The sequence below is a fragment of the Vipera berus genome (assembly GCF_964194415.1).
Source record: "Vipera berus genome assembly, chromosome: 1".
NCBI classification, from domain to species: Eukaryota; Metazoa; Chordata; class Lepidosauria; order Squamata; family Viperidae; genus Vipera; species Vipera berus.
In genome coordinates, this window is record NC_138202.1 from 266,607,189 (window position 1) to 266,632,423 (window position 25,235).

At 40.8% G+C, this 25,235-nt stretch overlaps 1 protein-coding gene across 2 annotated transcripts; it reads right to left on the reverse strand.

Moving 5' to 3' along the window:
- Positions 1-215: 215 nt before the first annotated feature.
- On the reverse strand, positions 216-24,843 carry SLC2A12 (solute carrier family 2 member 12). Of its 2 annotated transcripts, XM_081320229.1 has the most exons (6): positions 24,574-24,843; positions 11,465-12,793; positions 7,889-8,011; positions 5,236-5,368; positions 2,436-2,476; positions 216-1,904 (listed from the first exon to the last, which is right to left on the reverse strand). In XM_081320229.1, exons 1-6 carry the CDS (start codon positions 24,677-24,679, stop codon positions 1,873-1,875), a joined length of 1,764 nt encoding a protein of 587 aa, XP_081176355.1. In that variant the 5' UTR covers positions 24,680-24,843; the 3' UTR covers positions 216-1,872. The 2 variants fall into 2 exon arrangements, with proteins under 2 accessions (XP_081176355.1, XP_081176354.1); XM_081320228.1 differs by lacking the exon at positions 2,436-2,476.
- Positions 24,844-25,235: the final 392 nt, after the last annotated feature.

Here is a 25,235-nt window from a genome sequence, read left to right on the forward strand (position 1 = left end):
TTTTCAAGCCTAAAAGCAAACCATAGTTCAATAGTACCAGAATATGTCTTGAAAAGCCTCAAGTTCTTAACTGCTCATTCTGTGGTGTGAACATTAGTAAGAAACTGGAAGCCTTTATTTCTTGGCTTAAACTAGCCCAGCATATTGCTAGGCCAAAACAACGCATATTGCATTGACTCAGTTCAATGGCACTGCAAGGCCAGTGTTCCTGCACAATAGCCAACAAATTCCTGTGGAAAGGCCAGCCACAGTAGCGAGTGCAAACCTTCCCACCATTCAGCTCCATTGGACGACTTTGATTTCGAATACCATAGTTTAGGCAAACATTTTCTAAACATCCATCATGATTTTTATCCTTACTTGCCTTTATTCTAAGATACAATAAGAAGCTCCCATTTTCTCTAAGGGGAATTGCTTAAGACCCTTTCTCATTTTGGTTCACCTGGGCGGCAATCTTTTGAGTTCTACAATGGACAAATCACAACAAAACATGATTTAAACCATCTGGTTTTGATTACTAGTTTGCTTTAAAAAATATAACAAGGTCAATACCACTTGAAACATAAAAGAAAATGTTTAATTTAAACCACAAATCAAAAAATTTTCAGCTCCAGGAAGAAAGGGAAGCTTTCAAATAAGATACTTGTGCAAGTAACTCTAAGCCACAATTCAATACTAGATTCAAATTTAACTATAGCTTCCTACATCCAGATCTTGCCGTTTGCCCAGATTTAATGACCTGAGGGTAGATTCTCTACCTAGGCAGCCATTATAGATTGCCAAGCAGGTATGATAACTCAGTTGGGAATGGAATTTCTGTCACTAGTAATGTGGTCAAAGTGTGAAGTCATGTGACTGCATTGCTAAGTAATGGCAACTGCTGCCTTAACCCCAGAATGACACAGGTCATTAAACAAGGATGTCGCATGATTGCAACATGGGAACAGGACTGCCAGCAGGCCAGCAGCTACAGGTGGATAGGTACCATAGGCATACACTATTGAGCACTGGCAGGTGGATGTCATAGGCAGGTTCAATAAAGCACAGGAGGCTAGGCAGATGCCACAGGCAGGTGTTACAGAGCATGGCTGTGAGAGCAAATTGTGATTTTCCCTACCAGCCTTCCCCATTGACTGCTTGTAGGAAGCAGACAGAAAAAGTTACAAATGGCAATCGTGAGACTGCAGGATGCTGCAACTGATTTAATTGCAAGCTGGCTGCCAAGTGCCCAAATCATGATCACGTGACCACGGCGATGCTGCAACAGCCGCAACTTCAAGGATCAGTCGTTAGTCCCCCTCGTTCAGTGACATCGTAACTTTGAATGGTTGCTGAACAACTGGTTATAATCTGAGCACTGCCTGTGATACACTTTGTGTGTTCATGACGTAGCATGAAGCAATAGTCGGTGTCCTTCCTTTTAAATAGCTTGGCTAATACCATTAGGCCTAAAAAGCATAAGTACAGTTGCACAAGGGTGCTGAGCATGACCAAAATATTTTACTCCCTAAAAGGTAAGTTTGCACAAATATCTCATTTTGTATTATTGACTATATTATGTTCCATAGAGATATCATTACAGGTTGACAACTCTGTGTTTAAAATGTGCAAATTCATTATTTTATAATGTTGACTGACCAAAAAAGTCCTCTAAAATAAAATCAGAGAAAGCTAATTTAGATTAAGACACTAAGCGTTCAGATGTAGTGGCAGGATTTCTACGAATTCTACCATCTTGTCCGTTAGGAAAGCTAGCTCTTCTGGTCGTAGTGACTCAGCCATCTGCTTCTGCTTCTGCCTAGAAGAACTGTTCATTGACATCTTTATTAGAAAGTTCTATGGTTGAGCCAATCAACTGGTCTTGCCGCTGGCTCATCCAACAAAAAGGATTCTTGGCGTGCTTTCTGAAAAAGAGGAAACATTTCAGCACAATCTTTAACGTAAGGTTCTCAAAACACACAGATCCTCAAACTTTGGGGTACCGTGACCTTCCAAAATACTTAATACTGAATTTGTGTGACACTCCTTTACAATCTTACCTTCCCTCTGTTCCAAAGCAGATTTTTCCTGGGGGATGTCAAACTGGCTCCCCATTGCAAAACTGTTTTCTGCAAGAGGTTCAATGACCAGGTTTCCTGGAGTGAATATGCACATTCACTACCAGGGTCCAGCATCAAATCCAGGAAAAGCCATCCCTGGAAGAGGAGAGAGATGAAGACTCTGCCAGGTTGCCTTAAGGCAGTGGTCAACAGCTGGTTCAGGTTTTGCAAGAGCTGCTGGTATGAGCACAAAGAAGGGGAACCCAGCACTGAGCTCCCATGTATGTCCTGGTCCATCCAGAGTGGGAGTGGACATACACAAAGCCCACTTGCAACCCCCAGTTTGGGAAGCTTTGCCTTGAGATCCTGGGTTCCAACTTGGAAGGAGAAACGTACCTTTACCAAACTCTCTGTCCTTGATTTTATTTAAGACTCTTCTATATTTTTAAAAAAATGAATGGGAATTAGAGTGGAGCAAAGCATCAGGAATCAATTTCCAGCAATACTTTTATTTCTATTAATGTTTCTGAACCCCCATATATCCCAGAAGGATTCCTAGAAAATAGAATGATGGGTGGCTACAGTTTTGCTTGCTTTCTGGTGTATGGGCCATGGTGGGTGTGTCCAACTATTTTGTAAATGTGCAAACAGGCTTTCAAAATTCCAGAAGTGTGCATTGGTCCAAAAATGTTGGGTGGCAGTTAGGATTAGTGTTGCTTTTTGTCCTTATCCATGCTGTGTCAGCAGCTTAGAAGTTATTAAATGGAATGGAATTTTTCTGTCATGATAATCATCACACGCAATTCATTTTCAAAAGAATATTGACATACGGTATACGTAGCAGCTTTCCTCAAGGTGGTACACTCTAGATATTGGGTATTTCAATTTCCCAAATATCTAGCCAGCTCCATCTTTGTACAGAATACTTCATGATACATTTAAGATTTTAAAGAGAAGTTCTAAAAAAATATATATCTATGCAAGTAAATTCTAAAATAGCTAATATGCATATTCACATGCTTTGCTTGACTACCATAAAACCGTCTGCTCTCTACTCCCTTTTAAACTCTTGAAGAATTTGTATTTAGGTTTTTGCAAGGGACACACTGCCACGGCACTGCATACATAGGCTGATGAAGGGCGTCAAATTCTTGAAGTTCAGTGCTTATATTTCTTTCTTAAAGCAGGGCTATTCCCACCACTGCAGCAGTTATTTCCCTAGTTTCCCAGTTCAAATTAAAGCTACCACATTGTTTTTTTTATTTTTTATTTATTTTTAATTCCATTTATATCCCGCCCTTCTCCGAAGACTCAGGGCGGCTTACAAGCTTAGTGTTCTGAACCAGCCAACTACCGGCCTTGTAATAAGGCAAACCCCTGTTCAAGCAGTAGAGACTGGAGAGCGTCTGAGGCTGCAAAGCGTCTGCCAAGTTTAATTCACAAGCAAAACAACAGAACAAGAAACCAAAAGCACAGGAACTTGAATCCTCAAGCGGAAGGGTTGCTTTCAGCAACCAGCCCCTCCCCAAACACTCCTTTTATTTAGAGTTCAGGGCGTGGTCTCCCTGTGCCTCCTCCCGAGGAGACCCGCAGCCTTTTTCTGCTTAGTCCTGCTCGACTGCCTCCTGCGTCGGGCGTCCTTGAACAGGGCCAGCTGTGGGTCATCATCCTCCGCACTATCGGGCTCACGCAGCTGAGAAGAGGGCCCCGGCTGAGGGCTCTGCCAAGCCTGCAAGCCATCATCAGCCGGTTCGTCTTCCACACCCTCCTCCTCCCCCTCATCTGAGTCATCCGATACATCTGAGCCGGCTGCCGGGCCCACCGGCTGGCCCTGAGTCACAACACTTAGCAGTAGCCTTCATTCTATGTATATGCCTGCTTATTAGGGCTTTCACACACCCCCAAGCGGCATTATTACAGAGTCAGCTTAATTGCCCCCAACAATCTGGGTCCTCATTTTACCTACCTCGGAAGGATGGAAGGCTGAGTCAACCTTGAGCCTGGTGGGATGCGAACCTGCACTAATTGCAGGCAGCTGGTGTTACTTAAGGAGGCATTAGCCCACTGCTCCACCAAGTTCAGTTCTGTGACATGCTGATCTAAGTGTCTTTTCTGACATGCCCAACCAAGGTTTCTGCACACATAATCTTCAAACTCAAGATCAGCTGTGCAAAACCTTTCTCTAAGTGTTGAGAGGCTTCTTGCAGACAAAGTGACCTATGCTACTTCAGGAGGCCAAATATGTTGCCTCCACAATATAACCTGCCCAGTTGAACAAAATTATAAAAATTATAATTTTTATAAATATTAACACTGTAAGGTTAAAAACAATCAATCAAAAATACCAGCTATACTTTAATAATAATAACATCTTTGCATCAGCGCTGCTGCTAAGACATTGTCAGTTTCAAAAGAGGTTTTCAAAGAGGCTTATTTGAATGGCACCTTCTCTTAAATTGTTTTAAAAAGCCAAATGTGGACAGAAAAGTTAGGAACACAACTCGCAGGTTTGAAATTTGGGGCAGCGATGCAATGCTTGCATAACTTGTGGGGGTAGCTGGCAATTTCATTCACTCTTAGTCTGACATTATTTTGTATTACTGTAAAATATGTTACCACTTGTCCACTAGACGTCAGATGTTCTCCATTTCAGAGAATCATCAAAGCATAAAACTGTGGCATAGCTGTGTTCAAGCCTACATCCATCACCATCTGTAACTTTAAGTGTTATAAATCCAGAGAGATGTGTTATGACTTTTTCGCCAGAGATGAATGAATCTTTAATTATAGCACAGGTAGTCCTTGACATGCAACAGTTCGTTTAGTGACTGTTCAAAGTTACAACGGCACTGGAAAAAGTGACTTTTTTCGCACGTAGGACCATTGTAGCATCCCCATGGTCACGTGATCAAAATTCAGACGCTTGACGATTTATGACAGTTGCAGTGTCCTGGGATCACGTGATCCCCTTTGGTGACCTTCTGACAAGCAAAGACAATGGGGAAGCTAAATCCACTTAGCAACTCTTTGACTAATTTAACAACTGTAGTGATTGACTTAACAACTGTGGCAAGAAAGGGCAAACTCACTTAACAAATGAAATTTGGGGGTCAATTGTGGATGTAAGTCAAGCACTACCTGTAATACACTTGTATGTAAACAAATACAATATATGTGCATATTGCTTTGTACTTACTGTTTTGCCAGTTCCATGGATATTTGCTCTAAAGAACATCCTTTTGTCTCTGGTATACAGATAATGACAAAAGCTAATGAAGCTAGGCTCATTAACGCATAAATGAAACATATCCAGGGTAAGCCAAGTACGTCTAAAAAGAATAAATATTGTTTGACTCAGATACCTTAGGTACATAAATTCTTAGACAAATAATCTAAGTATACCCAAGATTTGCTATAACATACGAGTATTAGTACATAGAATAACAGCAACAGCAAAACCAATTCGACATTGAAAAACACTCAACAAACATTCTGTTTCAAACTTGGTTTCAATATGGTCAATTACGGGCCAGGTGGAAAGAAGACCAGAAAATTGGTTTCTCAATGACTGATGAAAATTTGGTAAAGCAAATTAGAAATCAGGGTCCAGCACATATCAAACGGATATATCTTGCATTGATAGAAATTGACTCAGAAACAGAACTTGTTAAAGATTGTATGATAAAGTGGGCTCAGAATATTCAAGAAGTCATCACAAGGGACACTTGGGAAAAGATCTGGGTGAGGAACGTAAAATTTACACAAGCTCAAAACTTAAGAGAGAACTTTTACAAAATGGTTTATAGGTGGCATTTAGATCCTAAAAAGCTTGCAAGTATGTATCCGAACTACCAACCTAAATGTTGGAGATGTGGTGGCGAAGATGCAACATATTTTCATATATGGTGGACCTGTAAAAAGGTTAAAGCTTTTTGGATTAAAATCTGGTGGAATATGCAGAAGATATTTAAGCAAAGGATAAAGTTTTGTCCGCAATTGTTCTTATTGGGCATAATTACAGATACTACTGTTGTGGACACTAAGTTGATGCTGAACTTAATTACAGCAGCAAGACTTTTAGTAGGTCAATATTGGAAGAAGGAGGAACTGCCGACTATAGAAGAATGGACTCTAAAAGTTTCTGACCTGGCGGAAATGGCAAAGATTTCGGCTTATTTGAAAGACCATTCGCAACAACATTATATTATGGAGTGGAAAAAGTGGATTGATTATATCCAGAACAAATATGGGACTAAAAAGTTTCACTTAGCATTTGAATAAGTTTTTTTCTTTTTTTATGTGATATTAGTATTGCTTGTAGTCATCTCATATGAGCTAGAGTGCGATAGAATTAATAGTTTATTGTTGTTAACATACGGTTGTTTATGATTGTTTTTTGCTTTTATACCTTGTATTTAGCTCTGGGAAGTCGGGGAGGGGGGAAGGGGGGGAGGGTTAGGAAGGGTTAGGAAGGGTTGGGTGGAGGGAGGGGGGAGGGATTGTTAAAGATAAAATGTATTGTAAAACTTTTCAATAAAAAAAACAAAAAACAAACATTCTATGTGTTTTATTTTCAACATATAGAAATTACTAGCTTACAAAACAAAACTTTATAGCAGATACTAGAAAGGATGTTATGAAATATTTAAAAGTACTACTCTTGTTATAAAATGTCATAAATCTGTATTGAAGAACACATTGCTTTATTTTCTGATGGGTTGAAAATATTCCTTTTCTAAAACAAATAAGACATTTCCTTGGGCCACGGTTGCAAAATTGTATTTTTAGTCCTGTTGTAACTTTGAATGGTCGCTGCATGAGGCAATTAGTAAGCAAGTTCTACCTGTTCTCTATTTTTTAATGAGCCTGCATATTTGACCAGCTGAACTCTTGAGTTGTAAACACTTTTATGCTAAAAATATAATTTGAGGAACTGGCCCTGAAAATGCACTGAAAAGGCTGTTTTGGTATTTTTTTTCAAAATATCTTTTGGGTTGACTGATCAACTGATTCACAGGATTTATATGGCACTCCAATCAAAAACGTCACTAGATAACTTACATCCCGATTTACAAAAACAAGTCTAAAACTATACAAGCAACAAGATTGTACAAAAGAGCCACAGGGATACATAAAGTTTTACATTCACTAATGGCTAGATTACAGTAGGAAGCAGAGCTCACATCATTCCTGCCTCCAAAGCCTACTGAAGAACCCAGGTGTTGATCACTTTTCGGAAACCCAGTTGTGGATCCAGTGATCACATAAAACATTTGGTGGATGCTCTGATTGTAAAAAGGACCTAGGATATATTTCTAAAATGACAAAGCCATTCTTGTTAAGATGATAGAAGCTTCCCGGTTGGTAGACAAGCCTTAAGTCACCCATCAATAGTTGCCATCTTTACAAACACCTGTGTGCAAAACAGCACTGGGCTCTCTACCCAATCCCCCAATGACTAAGGTAGATCCTGGATTGGTCTCGTGAAAGCCAATTCTTTGTTTTGAAAACATACTGCAAGTTACCTTGGAAATGGGGGTAATGACTATTTTCTCTGTTTTACTTTACTTTTATTCTGAGAGTGATTTTTGTCATATAATATTAAACATATCCTTCTGGCTACAGAGGACCTGTTCTCCAACTCCCTGTCTAGAGCAGGAATTCTCCTACTATCTCAGACAAATGGTTAAAACCTCCAGCAATGACGCATCCACAATTCTTTGGACTTTCCCAGATTCCTGGAATTCTGCTCAAAGTTGCCACAATTCATCATATTTCTGCCTTTTTAAAAGGATACCAAGCAGAGAAAAAGGCTGACTATGCAAATTCCCCAGCCACAGCAGACTTACTTGTTATAGTCAAAAACGTTGATGAAATGAGGAGATTAACCCCCCAGTTGATGCTTGATGTGAAAGCAATTGCTCTTCCTCTGATCCCTCCAGGAAATATTTCACTTAACACCAACCACGACACTGAAATAAAATAAAATCAGTTAGCTAGTCAAGTTTCACACTCTTCTACCCTGATCTTATAATTCATAGTTCCATTAAATTCTAGATTGTCAACTATAGCAGAGGTTCAAGAAGCAGCAGAATGAAGATACCCACAGATAATAAAACTGGAATTTTTATTTTAGGAGTTACTTTTTTTAAAAAAAAGTCACATAAATGATACAGCTACATTTAAAAAAAACAAAACCCAGCAGGTTATCCAAGCAGGAAATGCTTGGATATTGTGATTAAAATATAAAAATAAAGCAGCTTATACTGTAGTCTCTAGTAAACAATGTTTTTTTTGTTCCAGGTCATAAACAACCACCTGACTTTTGTGCTTTGAAACTACATTCTAAGCTGACTTATATAAAAGGTGCCCCTCTATGACCTTGAAGGACTTCCCAAGTAGGCATGGAGACCAAATGAAAGTCTTTTGATTTATTGTCTCCATTGACTTAACTGGATTAGGTATATTTGCTGATCGGGGAGAATAATTCTTTTCTAAACATGTATCTGGGACACCCATTTAATTTTATTTTGGATGTTAAACATTGCCACCATAATGCTTGGTTGCTTAGTTGCAATCTAAACAAACGACTACCCTCCTCCCCATTTCCATTGTTTTTACCTGTTCTGAGCCACCCAAGTTCACTTAGATGAGATGGATGGCCATACAAATTGAAAAATTATGGTTGGCCACATAGTCAGCCAGATATTTAGACTGAATGTGACATTTTCTTCCACCTATCAAGTCCTTCCCAAGGGCCCAGATAGGCAGAGGTTGTTGTTTATTAATATTAAAATTAGGAAACAAACTGTTCCACGTAAAGCTGCCTTCTGCAATTAATGATTTTGTCAATGCCAATGGTGTTGAAGTAGTACTCCGGATGTTTTAGAAATCATTATTATCTAATTTTCCTTTATTGAGGAACAGTAACATCTCAAAATTAGCTACCTTTAAACTTAAGCTCCTAAATGACACAGGTAATTTCTAAATACAGATCTCGGTCTTAAGAAGGAAGCAAAACCAGTTCAAATCATTGTTGCTTCCATATTGTTTCCTCACTTTGGGGGCTTCTCCTCCTTGCTCTGCTCTGTGCAGAAAGAGGGGATATGAAAATAGTGAGAGGCCCATACATTAGTCTTAAGCACAGTTCAGGCAGTGGTGGGATTCAACTGGTTTGCACCAGTTTGGTAGAACCGGTAGCTAATTTTTTGTTGAGTTCTGGCCCAGGCACAGAAAGGACTTTCGGAAGTGGCATCCACACAGAGAACCAGTTGTTCACATATTTGAACCGACCACTGAGTCCAGGTCTCTAGAAATTCAAGTATGACTTTAGTTTGGAATGAAGCAATTATAGAATAGAAACTGGAATATAACAGTGCCCCATTCTAGTCTGTGGCTTTGATTTATTGTCACTGAGCATTTGAAGCCAAGTAATCCTACCAACACAACATATAAAGCAACAAAATTTATGCTAGTATCTTTTCACATCTATTATTCAGAACAGGTGAGGCCTGTTTTTGTTTGGTTTTCAGCAGCCTTCCTTGGAGATGCAGACTGTTTCTTTCACATTAATAGAAGTATTAATAATTGTGATTCAGACATTACTCAAAGTAGAATTTATCTAAAAAGTGAAAGGAAGGGTTTAATCAATGTTGGATAGTCAAGCTACCATACTATTCATTACATCTAATTTGCTAAAGATGCTAAAGAGACAGGCATTTTAAAGTTTTCATTTCCACTTGATGCTCTGAAATACTACAGTGGAATCAAGATAATGAAGAAAAAAGGTTTCTTGAGATTTTAGGAGATGTCCAAAGAAATTACTAACAAATACGAACAAAAGAACATTCTTCATTTTTGAGAGTACCGATGCCTGAATTCGCTAGCTGCTAATAATTTAGAATAACTTAGGCTAAAACAGAAAGCAAAAAGGAGTTGCTGGATTGGATTTAATCACATTTAAGAATGTAAAACCGATTTTTTAAATCCTCTTTATTTCTTTTATTACTTTCTATGTAACACAAACAAGAACAACACTGATCAGCCGCCCATTTGTTTATCATGGTTTTTACAAGGCAAAAAGACCTTTCTGTTAGAAACCAATCAATGTCTTTTTAAAAATCTAGTTGGCTTCACACATACTGTAAACCTGAATCATAAACCATAAACTACAAACCACAATATCTTAGTGTCATATTATTTTCAAATAGATCACATAATGACTTACTGTGATGTGGGCACCAGCCACCAGTATTATTTCTCTTTGTGTCCACAGTGGTGCAAAGGTAGGAGGTGTGGGTTTGATTAGGAGATAGCAACATGCCCTGAAGTATTAATATTCCTGAGGAAATCTTCCTTGAAGTCAGCCATTCCCTGTCCTATCTAGATTCTATTTATTTTGGTTAAGATGTTTTCAATGAAAAATATAATGATGCTATATAAAGCATAGCATCAATTAATTTAATGTCTTTATTTCAAAAATGCCTTTCGCACAACATAGCCTATCCTAAGCCAATAAAAAGTAAATGGCTGCAGCCCAATCTTTGATTAGAAGCTTATCCATTTTCTTATCCTGAGAAAAAGCAATGGTACATATCCTCCAGGAGCTAGAGGAAATAATGGCATATGATATCACCAGCCTGTTTTCAAATAAAGGATGTTTTGTGACTGGCCATGTTCATAATGGCAATCATTCTCTGAACTGATCTACGGAAACCACCCAAAACATATTCTTAAACCATAAAATGTATCCTCCAACTTAAAAGTATTTTTTACTAGTGCGATAAACAGAAGCTTCTGAGGGGAATAAGACAACTTGCCACAGCCAACTCACTGTGGCCAACTTCCCATGGCCAACTCACCGCAGCCAACTTGCCATGGCCATGAGTGAGTTGGCTATGGAAAGTTGTCACAGACCCTTTCTGAGGGCCAAATTACATTTATTTTTCACCTGGGTCAGTGTTTCCCAACCTTGGCAACTCTTAAGATGTGTGACTTCATCTCCCAGAACTCCTCAGCCTGCAAGGCTGGGAAACACTGATCTGGGTGATCCAACTGCTTGCAAACAAATCTATTTCCTAGAACAGTGGTTTTCAATCTTTTCTTCACCACAGATCCCCTTTAAATATCTTTTGTGGCAAAGGACTACCAAGACTTAATTCAAAGACATAAAACATAACATTTCTTCAAGCCTTCGCAGACCCCCTGTGACATTCCGCCCCCCCCCCCAGGAGTCTGTGGATCACAGGTTGAAAACCACTGTCCTAGAAGATGTGGCATGTCATACTGTCTTGGCATATCAGCAAAGCTTTTGCTTTACAATTTTTGTTGCGAAACTTCCCTATTCAGTAATATTAATCCAAGCATCTTAACACTACACCAAAATATGAGAGAACAATATGCAAAGCAATATATGTAACACTTACTTGGTCCAAGTCCTATGGAGAAAGCTGCAACATAAACCAGCAAGCTAGCCAAAGAGAGCCATTTCAGAAAGTGTTGCACCTTTGCAGGTTCAACTGCAACCTGGGATTCTGAATGCATTCTGGCGAACGGTTTGTCTCCTGCCAATATTGTTCTGTTCTGATACTCTGGGTCAGCAATTTCGCCCTTCCACTGTGAACTTTTAACAGATAAAGTCGTGCCAGCAAAACGTTCCTTAAAAGTTTCATTGGTGAAGGTCACTGCTCCTGCTCCCTGAAACAGGATCTCTTCCAAAGACTGGTTTTTACAGACATTGGTGACATTCACATGTATATTATGCATCACTAATCCTAAGGTGATCAATGACACTGACATGAGGGCTGAGCCAATACAGAGAAATGTCTTGCTTCCTACGTGGTCCACAAAAAGAATGGCTGGTATCGTACTGATCACTTTAACCACTCCAACCCCGGTTGAGGCCAGAGTAGCTGCTGCATTGCTCTGGAATCCAACTGATTTCAAAACAGTGGATGTGTAGAACAAGATGTTGGGTTGTCCAGTTATTTGTACAAAAAAAACAAGAGAGATCCCTATCATGATCCGTGTTCTCATGTTGTCTTTGGATTGGAACAAATCCAGAAAATGGTATTGGTGTTCATCTTTCAAGGAAGATTTGATCATGGTGAGTTCTTCAGTAGTGTCTGAAGTTGCCCTGAGTTTTCCAAGTACTTTACTAGCAGCTTCATCGAAACCTTTCATAACCAAAAAACGAGGACTGGGCAGAAGAAAATATAAAGCAGCTATTTGTAAAACCCCCAGTGGAATAACAAGGCCGAACATGTACTTCCAACCATGGGATACATTAGCAAAGGCATAATTAGAAATGTAGGCAAAGAGAATGCCCGTAACTATCATGAGTTCATTTAAAGACACAAGCAAGCCTCTTCTGTGCTGCGGGGCAATCTCTGCGATATACACACAGGTTGCAGTTGAAGAAAGGGAAACGGAAACCCCTATCACAATCCGTCCCACTATAAGTAGTTCATAGGAGGCAAAAATGATCAGAATCAGACTGCCCGCAACTAGTAAAGCAGATGACAGCATAATGGTAAATCGCCTCCCATATTTGTCTATCAGGATTCCACCAGTTACTGAAGCTAACAAGGCACCAACAAGAATTGTGCTTACAATTATTTCTTGTTGTCGGCACGAAAGTGTTAGGATGCTGGTTAGCTGAAGAAGAGCTCCAGAGATAACTGCAAGCTCATAACCCATCAAAAATCCACTGATGGCAGCAATGACAGAAGACAGGAGAGTGAACATCCCACAACCTGGAATTAAAGGATATGAGAAGAATCCATTTAGTTTTGTAGCAGCAGTAAACATACCTTAGAAACCATACTTTTCTAAGATGGTGTAGCAGTTACAATGGAGAATTCTATAAAAAGAGTTTTAAATAGATTAACCTTTCTTATTTCAAAAATCAGCATGCTGCTGTATGAGCCCAGAGAATTAAGAACTGAGCTGAGGAAATAGTCATGATTAAGTTGTGGCAGAGTTTTCTGGACCCAAACTAGAAGTTGTGTCTGCTAATGAGTGGAGTCCCACCCAAGATTCTTGGTCATAAACAAAAAGTCGATAGAATATGCTGGTTACGGTTGAAATGGTACATCTAGAACAGTGAGGGTGAACCTTTTAGAGACCGAGTGCCCCAAAACCGCCCCACCCCTGCCCCCATCACTCCGCCTCGCCTGCTCCACCCCTGTCCTGCCCCCACCCCCCCTGCCAGGCCACCCACCACCTCCACGGCCCGCCGATCGCTCAGGCGGCCCTGCAGCGCCATGATGGCCACACCCTCTACCCGCGCCCTGCATCATCTGTGCGCGATGGGGCGCGAGGGCAGAGTCTTTTCCCTGCTGCCCAGCTGCCATGTGGTTGGCTGTGCTGCTCTCCGCTCAGGGGCCACTCTCCTCTGCGGGGGCTGCTGATGAGGGGGCCATGGAGGAGGCAGGGCTGGGGTGAGGGTGCATGTGCCCACAGAGAGGGCTCTGAGTGCCGCTTCTGGCACACGTGCTATAGGTTCACCACCACTGATCTAGAAGGAGTATTCACAACAAAACATTTTTGATCTCCACAATTATTATTTTTTTACCAAAACATGGGATTGTTTGGGATGCCAGAATAATGGACAACTGGAAACTTGAGCAATGGAGCTAATTTCAAGATACCATTTTATTATGAAAGTAATTTTCTTTTATGTTTCTTATTTTTAAATAATTTTCCACTAGCTTTTTTTCATCCTTTAGATTTAAGATTTAGGAAAGGACCTAGGTTAATTATATTAAAACTGCTAAATTGCAAACATAAATTAATATGAAGTTCCCATTGAAGGAATGTATGCAATGTGAAACTGTTCAGATAATAACTCTGGTACCATTTATTTGCACTGGATTGTGTTTTTCTAACAAATCACAACACATCCCAGAAAAGACCTCATAGGAGAGGCATAGACACACTGGCATAAAAACTATCCAAATGAGAGATTGCAGATGATTTTCCATATTCTACCTAAACCTAGAATGTGCCAAATCTTGCAATTTAATTTTGTTTTTCTCTCTGTGTGTTTCTCTCTCTCTGTGTGTGTGTAAAATTTAGCTTAACCAGACTGTTTTGTCTTATGCACTTGCTTAATCATTTGGCCTTTAATCTGTACTGTTTATGATTTAAAAAAAAAATTCCTATGTTTGCTGATTGTCCACACTACCTTGAATATTAGAAGTTACTTTAATTTCTGATTTTAAAGGTAAAACTCTGAATAAAAAAATTAAAATGCTATTTCATTTCATTTATTAAATTTGTATACCGCCCTTCTCCCGAAGGACTCAGGGCGGTGAACAGGGCATATATAAATAGAAAATACAAAAATTAAAAGAGAATTAAATAATTGCCCAGATAAAACAGTAACAATATAAAAACCCATTAAAAACCCTAACATCCCCCATCAGGCCAGGCCAGCTTGTTCAAATAAATGGGTCTTCAGACCGCGCCGGAAGGAGCGAAGGTCCGGTGCCGTCCGGAGCTCAACTATGCTCGTTGGACATAGGTTGAGAAACATTTTAATATCCACTTTAAGTTGGTCTTTATAAGAGTTAGAATGTGTGTTCCATTAATTGCACTGTTGTTAAACAATGGGCCCAGGAACAGTTACACGTCACCATATTCATCATTAAGAGGAGGGAGAGACTGAGATGCTCAAGTACAACAATAATGGCTGAAAACAGTTAACAGAAGAAAGGTTGATTACTTTTCCATGCATCACTGAGTACTCTTTGCTAGGCATTCTGCCTAAGATGTGTTATACGTTGTTTCCAAAATCTATTCTGTTTAATTCCTTTAGATTTCCTTTCAGTTGGCCTTTTTAAATTATCTCCTGCTACATTTCACTTTGTTTACTTTTGTTAATCATAAAAATACTAACAATCAATACATAAACATGAACAGTAACTAAAAAAACATATTTATTGACTTAATATTCAGAACCATTTTTCAGTGTATATTACACTAAAAACAAATTACTCTTTTATTTCTTATGCTACCTGTTATTATAATTGTATATTTTATCAGCTATTAATTGAACTACCCACCTTTTGGCAGTATTTTAAAATGGATTATTTATTTATTAAATAAGCTGTATACTGTAGATGTCACCATAGTGACTCATAGTGATTAAAAAATACAGTTTACAAAAATGATACAACACATGCCCAATATCTAAAAATCATCCCACTTTCCAGTCAAATAAAGACAAGAGCTAGGTAAACCAAAGACAGACAGAGGCTAATGGTCCAGCAAATACATGTAGGGCTATACAAGTGATGACAACACCTTTAATTGTACTCAGAAACTTGCTGGAAGCTAGCACAGTTCTTGGGGTTTTTAATGAGCATATTTGGAAAGACCCCAAACTGCCAACATCACTGCACGAACCTTTTTTCATAGATGGTGCTTAGTAGACCTATGACATTTGAAAAGTTGCTGGTGTAGTAACGATCTATGGCATTAGAAGTTCTATTAGGAACAGAGCTCTCCTTTGATCTAGAGCATGGGTCGGCAACCCGCGGCTCCGGAGCCGCATGCGGCTCTTTGAGCCGTCTCCTGCAGCTCCCAGCCGCCCGGTGCGCGCGCACCTCTTCGAACGGGCAGTGGTGCGCGCACACCTCTCCAAATGGAGAGTGGCACCGCCTGTTCGGAGAGGTGCGCGCGCACCTCTCCGAATGGGTGGAGGTGCACGCGCACCTCCCCAAACCTTTGGAGAGGTGCGCGTGCACCTCCGTGCGAACGGGCAGCGGCGCCGCTCTTTGGGAAAGCTGTCGCGGCACGTTTGCAGGCTGCCGAAAGCGGCAGCTCTGCAAACGGGCCGCGGCAGCTTTCCCAACAAGCGGCGCCGCTGCCCATTCCGAGAGGTGCGTGCGCACCTCCCCAAACCTTTGGAGAGGTGCATGCGCACCTCCGCGCGAACGGACAGCGGCGCCGCTCTTTGGGAAAGCTGTCACGGCACGTTTGCTCTGCAAACGGGCCGTCGCCGTCGCGCAACCGGGAACCGGTTCCATCACACATTAAAAAAAATGGCAACCGCGCGCGTCCGTGCATGCGCAAGAAAAAACCATTTTTTTTGCGCATGTGCGTGCATGGACGCACACACGCGGCTCCCACTTTTTTTATGTGTGATGGAACCGGTTCCCAGTGGCTCTTTTCCTTTTTCAGGTTGCCAACCCCTGATCTACAGTAAGGGTGTCAAACTGCCGGCCTACGGGTCAGTTGCATCATGCCGATGCCGCACTCACCACAGTTCCGGCAATGCGAAAAAAATCACGATACATCGCAACGCGTTAGGTGACGCAGCGAGTTTGACACTCGTGATCTAGAGCTTAAGGCCCCAGGCTAGAAACCAAGGCAGTGTAAATTCTAGACCCCATCATAGGCAGGAAAGCCAGCAGGGTGTCTTTGGGGCAGTCCCTCTCTCTCAACCCATGACATCATGCTCAGGTGACAAGCTGGTTTAGTCGATTTTTGTTGCAACCAATGGATCAACACTCCAGGAAAAAAACAGACCCTGAATCTGCTGAAAAATGCCAGAAAGAAAAAAAGAAATAGAAGTTCTATTAAAAGTTCTAAAAAGTTCTATGGCGTTAGAAAAAGTTGCTGGTGTAGCAATGTATTGTCTGGATTCTCTTTTCTCATCTCTTTGCTTGCTTTTGCCAACTATTTCATCACAGATGGGAAAGCATATGATTTGCCTAGGTGAATCATGCTCTAGGGATGAGAAAGGCCAGCAATAAGGAAACAGGGTGATAAACTGTAGTTGCTTGCTCAATCTAATGATACTGTAAATAATTAATGGAGAAAATGGAGATCACCAGAGACTTTATTTTTTTGATGGGGGGTGGGGGTGGGGAGTCAGTTAAATGAAAAATTAACAGCGGACAACTAGCAAATATTTCAGTCAAGGTAATCAAGAACAGAAAATTAAATTTATATTTCAAAGTAGCCTAAAAAAGAAACAATAAATAACATCCAGATTAGGGCATACAGTACACTGTTCTGCAGGTGGTTCCAGCATTTAGGAGTGGGAATTGTAGGCAAATGACAAACATTTGGAAAGACGCGGGAGAAGAAAGTGGAGGGGATGATGTCTAAAATGCTACTATGCAAATAAGAAACCATAATCTGACATGGCTCCAGTTTCCCATATATGTTACTTTATTAAAATCTGCACATTACACAATTTATTTATTTCATTAAATGCATTAAAGCTGCCAATTCCAGAAGACTCTCCTCACCCATTGACAATGACAGTACATCGGGTCCTACAGAATTAAGCACTTAGAAATTAATAAAGTACAAAGAAAATTATTTATCATTTAAATTTCTTCCAAATTCAACAAAGGCTCTAAGCGGCATACAAATTAACACTACGTGAACTGTTTGTCGCCCTTTTTTAGAACAGCTGAGTTATAAAGGATCTGAACTCTTTCCTTTCCAAGCAAATTCTTGATGGAAAACAGCATCATCTTCTTAGAATTATATGAAGCCTTGTGATTTATTATAAGATTAATGCCTGCTTTTTTTATTTCTATCATTAGACGTTTACTAACATCTAAGCAATAAATTTAAAATGAAGGCACTTGCCTTTGTTCTTGTATAAGCATGTTTAGTTGCCCATGCTGACTTGCAATAGCTTGGATTTTACATTTAGATTTACATTTTACATTTAGAACTCGGCCTTCCCCAGCACACACATACTTACTGCACAGCTTTCTGAAAATATGCACTTTAGAGACCGAAGTGTGAAAAGGCTTTCCTGGACATGATCTAAAACTAAATTTCTAAAATGCAAAGCAACAGAACTGTCCCAATTGCTCTGTTGCTTAACACTGTTTATACTATTCCTCCCCTATCTGTTCTCTCCTTCTCCAGGACACAGGTGATTGTCTGTAATTTCAAGAGCATTTGTAGCTTGAATGACTAGAGCAGGGGTCTTCAAACTTGGCCCTTTTACAACTTGTAGACTTCAACTCCCAGAATTCCTGGCTGAGGAATTCTGGGAGTTGAGGTTCACAAGTCATAAAAGGGCCAAGTTGGAAGACCCCTGGACTAGAGGGAGAATTCTGGTCCTTCCAGCTTCTGTACAAAGCTTTTCTGAATCCTTTTCTGTCTGCTTTGATTTCTAATCTTTCCTTCAGCTGTTCATGGGACTCACCCTTTCCTGAACCTCTTTCCACCTTAATTCAGTTGCTAGAGCCCATAACCCTGCTTGAAGCATGCTGCAGACATCTGCAGGCTTTTCTAAGAGATGGAATATGTGCAACAATTTAGTGAGGCAGTTGTTATAACTTAACAGAAAGGTGCATAGCATATACATTATAAAAAGGTAAAGGTTCCCCCGCACATGCGTGCTAGTCGTTTCCGACTCTAGGGGCTGGTGCTCATCTCTGTTTCAAAGCCAAGGAGCCAGCGTTTGTCTGAGGATGTCTCCGTGGTCATGTGGCCAGCATGACTAGACGCCAAAGGCGCAAGGAACGCTGTTACCTTCCCACCGTAGTGGTCCCTATTTTTCTACTTGCATTTTTACGTGCTTTCGAACTGCTAGGTTGGCAGAAGCTGGGACGAGTAACAGGCGCTCACTCTGCTACACAGCACTCGGGATTCGACCCGCCAAACTGCTGACCTTCTAATTGACAAGCTCAGCGTCCTAACCCACTGACCCACCGCATATATACATTATACAAGGAGGCAAAACCTAGCACCTAGCAAAATATTGGGGGCAATAAGCTGACTTTGTAATAATGCCGCTTGGGGGGGGGCGAAAGCCCTAATAAGCAGGCATATACATAGAATGAAGGCTATTGCTAAGCACATTGATTTGTACTTCTTAGATTGTAAGCCGCCCTGAGTCTTCGGAGAAGGGCGGGATATAAATGGGATAAAAAAAATACACTCTACCAGGAGTCAAGAATATGTGCTCCATACATGTGAAGAAAAAGGCACTTCAGATTAGCCATCTCTTAGGCAGAGTGATGAACAAAAAGAGGACAAACATGTCATCCTTCACTGTTTATGTGTTCTTTCCCTCTTTTGCCCAGTAAGCCATGAGATGCTGAAGAGTCAACCGTCTCTAAGAGTTTGCAAAAGATAGGTATAAATATATATATAGCAAATGGTAGTGGTGTAAGTGTAACTATATTTCATTAAGAGTTTCTTTTCCCTTGTGTGTCTCTTTCTCACTACTTTTTTTTCTGTTTTACATAACATTCTCACCTCAAAAGGGAATATTCTGATGGATGGATATACATAGTCACCATGGTACCTTAGTTTAAGGAAGTTTCAAATGTAGAATTAAACATGTTTTTTTAACAAATCAGAGCAGGTATGTTATCTTTTGTTTGGTTTTTTTTAAAAAAAACCCATATATTTTTATATAAAAACTACAAAAGCACTTCAGTAGTGAAAAGCAATGGTCACAGAACATTCAGTTTCCCCCCATAACCTTGTGAGGTTGGTTGGGCTAAGAAAGACTGACTAGCCAGTCAATGAGCTTTCATGGCTGACCAAAGACTGGGTCTTTTTAGTAGTCTTGTCCAGCATCTTCTCCGCTACAGGAATGACATTAAGAAGAAGCATTTCTTGCATACTTCATAGTGAAGAAATGCATATAACATTTGAAGAAAGAGCAGGTTGTAGAGAAGTCAGCCTTAAATTACCCAGCTGCATTATTGCCAATGAATTCAGATTGATGGACATCATGCTCCTAAAATAACAACTTGTTTTGTTTCCCAGTGAGGCTAGAATGCCGTTGCTCCACTGATGTTCCATCATTCCAACGAAGAGGGACAACTCAATAAACTCTGGCAGCTACTTTTTCTCTTTCTTTCCTACCTACTCCTGTTCACTACATTACACAAATGGCTTTCAGAAGAAGAAAACTATACGGCTACCATGAAAAGTATCCAGAAGCTTCAACTGGTAAAAAAATGTGGCTGTAGGCAATCTTGAGCGCCCAAGGAGTGGTATATATAACCCCTCTGCTGCCTGAGAATACTCCGGGTGCTAGTCTGCTTCCAGGCCCAATTCAAGGTCTTGATTATAACCCTTAAAGCCCCACATGGTATGTGGCAGGGTTATCTTATGGAACCATCTTCATCCTGTTACATCAGCCCGACACACCCAGTCAAGCAGGAAAAGTATGTTACAGACCTTTTCAACCAAAAGTATGTTACACACCTTCTCAGCCAAAGAATTCCAACTGATGGGGCCCAGGAAGACAGCCTTCTCTGCCGTTGCCCCTGGCCTGTGGAACACTCTCCCCCTAGAGTGGGGAGAGTGTTCCACCACCCTCTTGACCTTCCGTAAAGGCCTAAAAACATGGCTCTGTTTTTTGCTTCAGGTGCGCAGAGGAACCTGCAGCCCTGGGCCTGGTTAGCTCCCCAAAAGTCCTCCCTGACTTTTAACGTTCCTCGCCTCTTTTAAATTTTATAAACCATTTCATGCTTTTAATATTTTACTGTACACCACCCAGAGTCCCTCTGCAATAGAGCTGAGTGGTTCTTAAATATGATAAACAAATAAAGGAAGTTTACTGAAATATAACGCTGGATTAACTTCTAACTTGCGAACCTGTGTAGCACCTATATCAGACATGTCAAACACAAGGCCCGGGGGCCAGATCCGGCCCGTGAAGTGGTTTCATGCGGCCCGCGAAGCCATCCTGGAAACAGTGAGGGAACGGCCCCCTCTGCCTTGGCCCTGGCCTAGAGACCCTCCTTCTGCCAGAGACCCTCAGATCTGCCCCATTCCTGCCCAGGCCCCCATAGGCACCCTTGATGCAAACAATGTAGAGCTGGCCATGCCCACCCAGTAGGTCATACGCACTCTAGCCACGCCCACCCAGTAGGCCATGCCCACCCTGGCCATACCCACCCGGCCCCCTGAGGGCAACCGCAGTGCTGATGCGGCCCTCAATGAAATTGAGTTTGACACCCCTGACCTATATATATCAATGATATACTGTGTACATTATGTCTTCTCACATCCATCTAATATTAGCAGTCTCAGGCAGGCAGTATTGACAGATTTATCCGATATACAGGTAGGGTGTATTTGGACTCATTGATTTGAATTAATGATCCAAAAAGAAGAGAACAGAAATAGAGCAAAGTGAACGAGAAGGAAGTAGAAAACAGCACCAAAAAAGTATTAGGAATAAATGATATATATAATGCAATCCAATCCAATCCAAAATTTCATTTTAAAGATCTACAAACCTTGACATTGTTTTAATCAGAATGTAAGACATTAATGAGAAGTCTAAAAAAACCTGATCCGATTACATTTTAAATCCTTTCTATGCATTCTTTCCTAATATAAACTATGAACATAATAGTGTTCTTTATAGTAGATGCAGCACATTTAAAGGAATTTTACATACTACTCACCTTTCTCTCTCTGTGTGTGTATGCAACTACTTGCAAAATTAACATCTACAGTGCTTCTTTCTGTGGCTATATATGGTCACGGGGACACTAAGCCTTTGAAACAACCCAAAATCTAATCAATTGTTGCAGATTTACAAAACAAGCCCTTATCACAGCATCATTATATTACATTATCAATGTTTTTGGGGGGATGAGACCTAGTATTTTATGAGTAATTGGATATAAAGTATTAAACAATCTAAACCTAAACCACATTCAGACCATTATCAACAAAGGAATTTTGACCTCTATCCATACTTACCATCTGGTAATGTCATTCTTGGATAGATGCTGGGGCCCTCAAATTCAAAAGGGTCAATATCCATTGCATTGATGGATACTGTAGTGTGGTGTCTCTTTAAATGAGAGCAACGGATATCTGCCAGTTGTCTAATACAGTGTTTTTCAACCTTAGCAACAACATGCTGGCTGTGGAATTCTGGGAGTTGAAGTACACACAGCTTGGGACCACCAAGATTTGCTCACCTTTTTCTCACCTTTATTATTTTTACAAATAACTCAAGGCAACTAATATACCTAATATTCCTTTCTCTACCTATTTTCCCCACAACAACCCTGCAGTGGTGAGATAAGTTGAGAGGGTGTGACTGGCCAAAAGTCCTCCAGCCAGCTTTTATGCCTAAGGCAGGTCTACAACTCACAGTCTCCTTAACTACTAGACCAGGAGTCTTCAAACTTGGCCCTTTTATGACTTGTGGACTTTAACTCCCAGAATTCCTCAGCCAGGCACGCTGGTTGAAAAATTCTGGGAGTTGAAGTCCACAATTCATAAAAGGGCCAAGTATGAAGACCCCCGCAACTAGATCAAACTGGCTGTCAGGCTGCTTGAAAAACACTAGTCTAACAAAAGAATACCATAAGCCACAACAAACCTGACCCATTCAATATATGGGTACCATTCCCTGCCATTAGCAGAATGTTGTTATGGAACAAAGCAAAGGACTGACATGGGTCCCATCAAAAACACTGCTGCTTGCTAGGAAAGCGACCTTGGCAGCTTCAGGGATTGCGGTGAGATGGGAAGTCAGGTTAAGAGATGTTGAGATGCAGGCAATGGAAACATGAGACCTTTTCAGGTAGGGATCCCTATCCCAAGGTTTTTTTTTTCTTTTTGCTAATCACAGTTAGTCCTCAACTTACAACCATTCATTTAGTGACTGTTCAAAGTCACAATGGCATTGAAAAAATGACCATTTTTTCACATTTATGACTATTGCAGCATCTCCATGGTCACGCGATCAAAATTCAGACACTTAGCAACTGCCTCATATTTAAGATGGTTAGTGTTCTGGGGTCATGTAAACATCTTTTGTGACCTTCTGCCAAGCACAGTCAATGGGGAAGCCAGATTCATTTAACAACAGTGCCACTAACTTTACTGTATTCACTTAACAACTGTGGCAAGAAGAGCTGTAAAATGGGGCAAAATTCACTTAAAAACTGTCTTGCTTAACAATAGAAATTTTGGGTTCAATTGTTGTCGTATGTCGAGGACTACCTGTGTACTTACTTCTTCTGTTAATCTCCTGCGCCATTTTCTATGAAATTCTAAGCTCTTTGCTTACTTAAGGGAGCCAGCTGATCTTGCCCGTGTTCTTTACTTAATTAACTAATCCAGCAAGTGTTCAAGGTTAATCAATCATACCCATTAGTCCTTATCATACTAACACAAGCTCTCTTCCAACCTCCCACTTTTCTTACTGTCGGCTTTTAAGAGGGCATTTTATGAATTCACTGGCTAGAACAGAAGTGCTTCATCAAAGGATTTGTATATGTATTGAAAACAGTCATCTGCACAAAGCCATTCCAAGTATCTCAGCTGTCATGTGAAAGTTAAATCCTTAGGATCAGCACATTGTGAATGAATATACCACCCCATGTAGCTCTTTTGTGTTACTTTTGGAAATCTGCAAAAGACCCAGTAGGCATAAACAAAAATGAAACAATAATGACATTGCGATCTTAAGGGTTTTTAAAAACATATATAATGCCAGTCTTGCTGTGTTCTGAAATCAGAGCCAAAATCATCAGCAAATACTTGGAAAGACAACCATGAATTGAAGCTTCAAACGGGCAGATGTTGTTTTCATGGTGTACAACAGTCACTCTAGGTTATATCTTACAATACGTTCAGGCACCTTGTCTGTCCAATTAAAGCAGGAAATAAAATAAGCGCAAGATAAACAATCCACAGCACACATGCAAAAAACGATGCAAAGGCCATTCATTGTTCAAGGATAAGATCAAAGTGCTTAGCAGATGGAGACTTACTTGGACCAGGAAAAACAGTGTTAAAACTTAGTTACTATTGCTTAAATGAGGGGCTAGAAACTGAGGGACCCCAGTTGATATAAGTAGTGATTAAGACTTCAGGCTAGAAACTGAGGGACCTGAGTTCTAGTGCTGCCTCCAAAGCCAGCTGGTGATCTTCAGCCAGTCACTCCTTCAAATCTGGGAAGGAGGCAATAGTAAATCACTTCTGAAACATTACCAAGAAAACTGCAGGGATTTTCCAGGCAGTCGCTAGAAATCAAGACTAGGCACATTTATTTATTTATTTATTTATTTATTTTATTAGAGTTGTATACCGCCCTTTCCCGAAGGACTCAGGGCAGTTTACAGGGTAATTAAAACAAGAAATACAAAAGTTAAAAACGATTAAAAAAATTACAACAGTCCCTGAACAAGTAAAAGCCCCCAATTAAAATTACCCCCCCCCTCCTGTGGCTTAGTTTTATACATCACCCAGAATTGCTCCTGGGCTAAAATAGAACAAGCAGAATTCTTCTCCTTTGCCTCCTTTGGCTTCTGACGCGCCAAAAGGATCTCTATCTATGTACATACTGGCAGTGTTATTTCCAATACCGCCCTAAAGAAAGAAGAGGAATGAGAAAACTGAGTGACAAAACGACTGCAAAAGTTCCGAGCTATTTTGTTTCTTAATATGCATTTTGCCTCTCGTGTTGTTCTGTTGCTTGACCTTGGGAAGTTACAAACGTGCATTAGCTGCGTCTCTCAAGTCTGCAGGCATGGCCGCAATCGGGATTCGGCTGTTTTACCTGTTTGAGCTGCTGGAGGCTCGTGAAAGCTTCTGGCTGCGGTAGCCTCTTCCGTCTCGCTCTGGCTTTTCGGGCTGAGGTCCTCCTGGTTCTGCCCGAGTAACATGGCTGGAGCCTGAGAAAGCCCAGGGACCCTTCGAGACTAAACGCCTTCTTTACAAGGCTGCCGCCTTCCCCAGGCGCTCCAAATCGGCGTTGAGTCTCGCCGCTCTTCTCATGGCAGCAGGATGAAATCTGAAAGTTACTAAGGCGATCCGCGAGCAACTTTTCTTTCCGCTACCCGCTGGCTTTGCCCTTTTCGGTGACCCGGCCTGTTGCTATTCTGGCGGAGCCTATCAGCGGCGCGAAAGGGAGGGATTTTTTTTTCTTTTCCAGTCGTATTGTTTTCACTTTAAACAAATAGCTGAGAACCGAAGAGGAGGAACGCGGAGCTCAGCCGAAGCTCTGGAGCTAGTCGTTCTAAGCCGGGGGTCTTCAAACTTGGCCCTTTTATGACTTGCGGACTTCAACTCCCAGAATTCCTCAGCCAGACACGTTGTCCTGTGTAACATCCCTTTAAAGTAGGGGGTCTTCAAACTTGGCCCTTTTATGACTTGCGGACTTCAACTCCCAGAATTCCTCAGCCAGACACGTTGTCCTTTGTAACATCCCTTTAAAGTAGG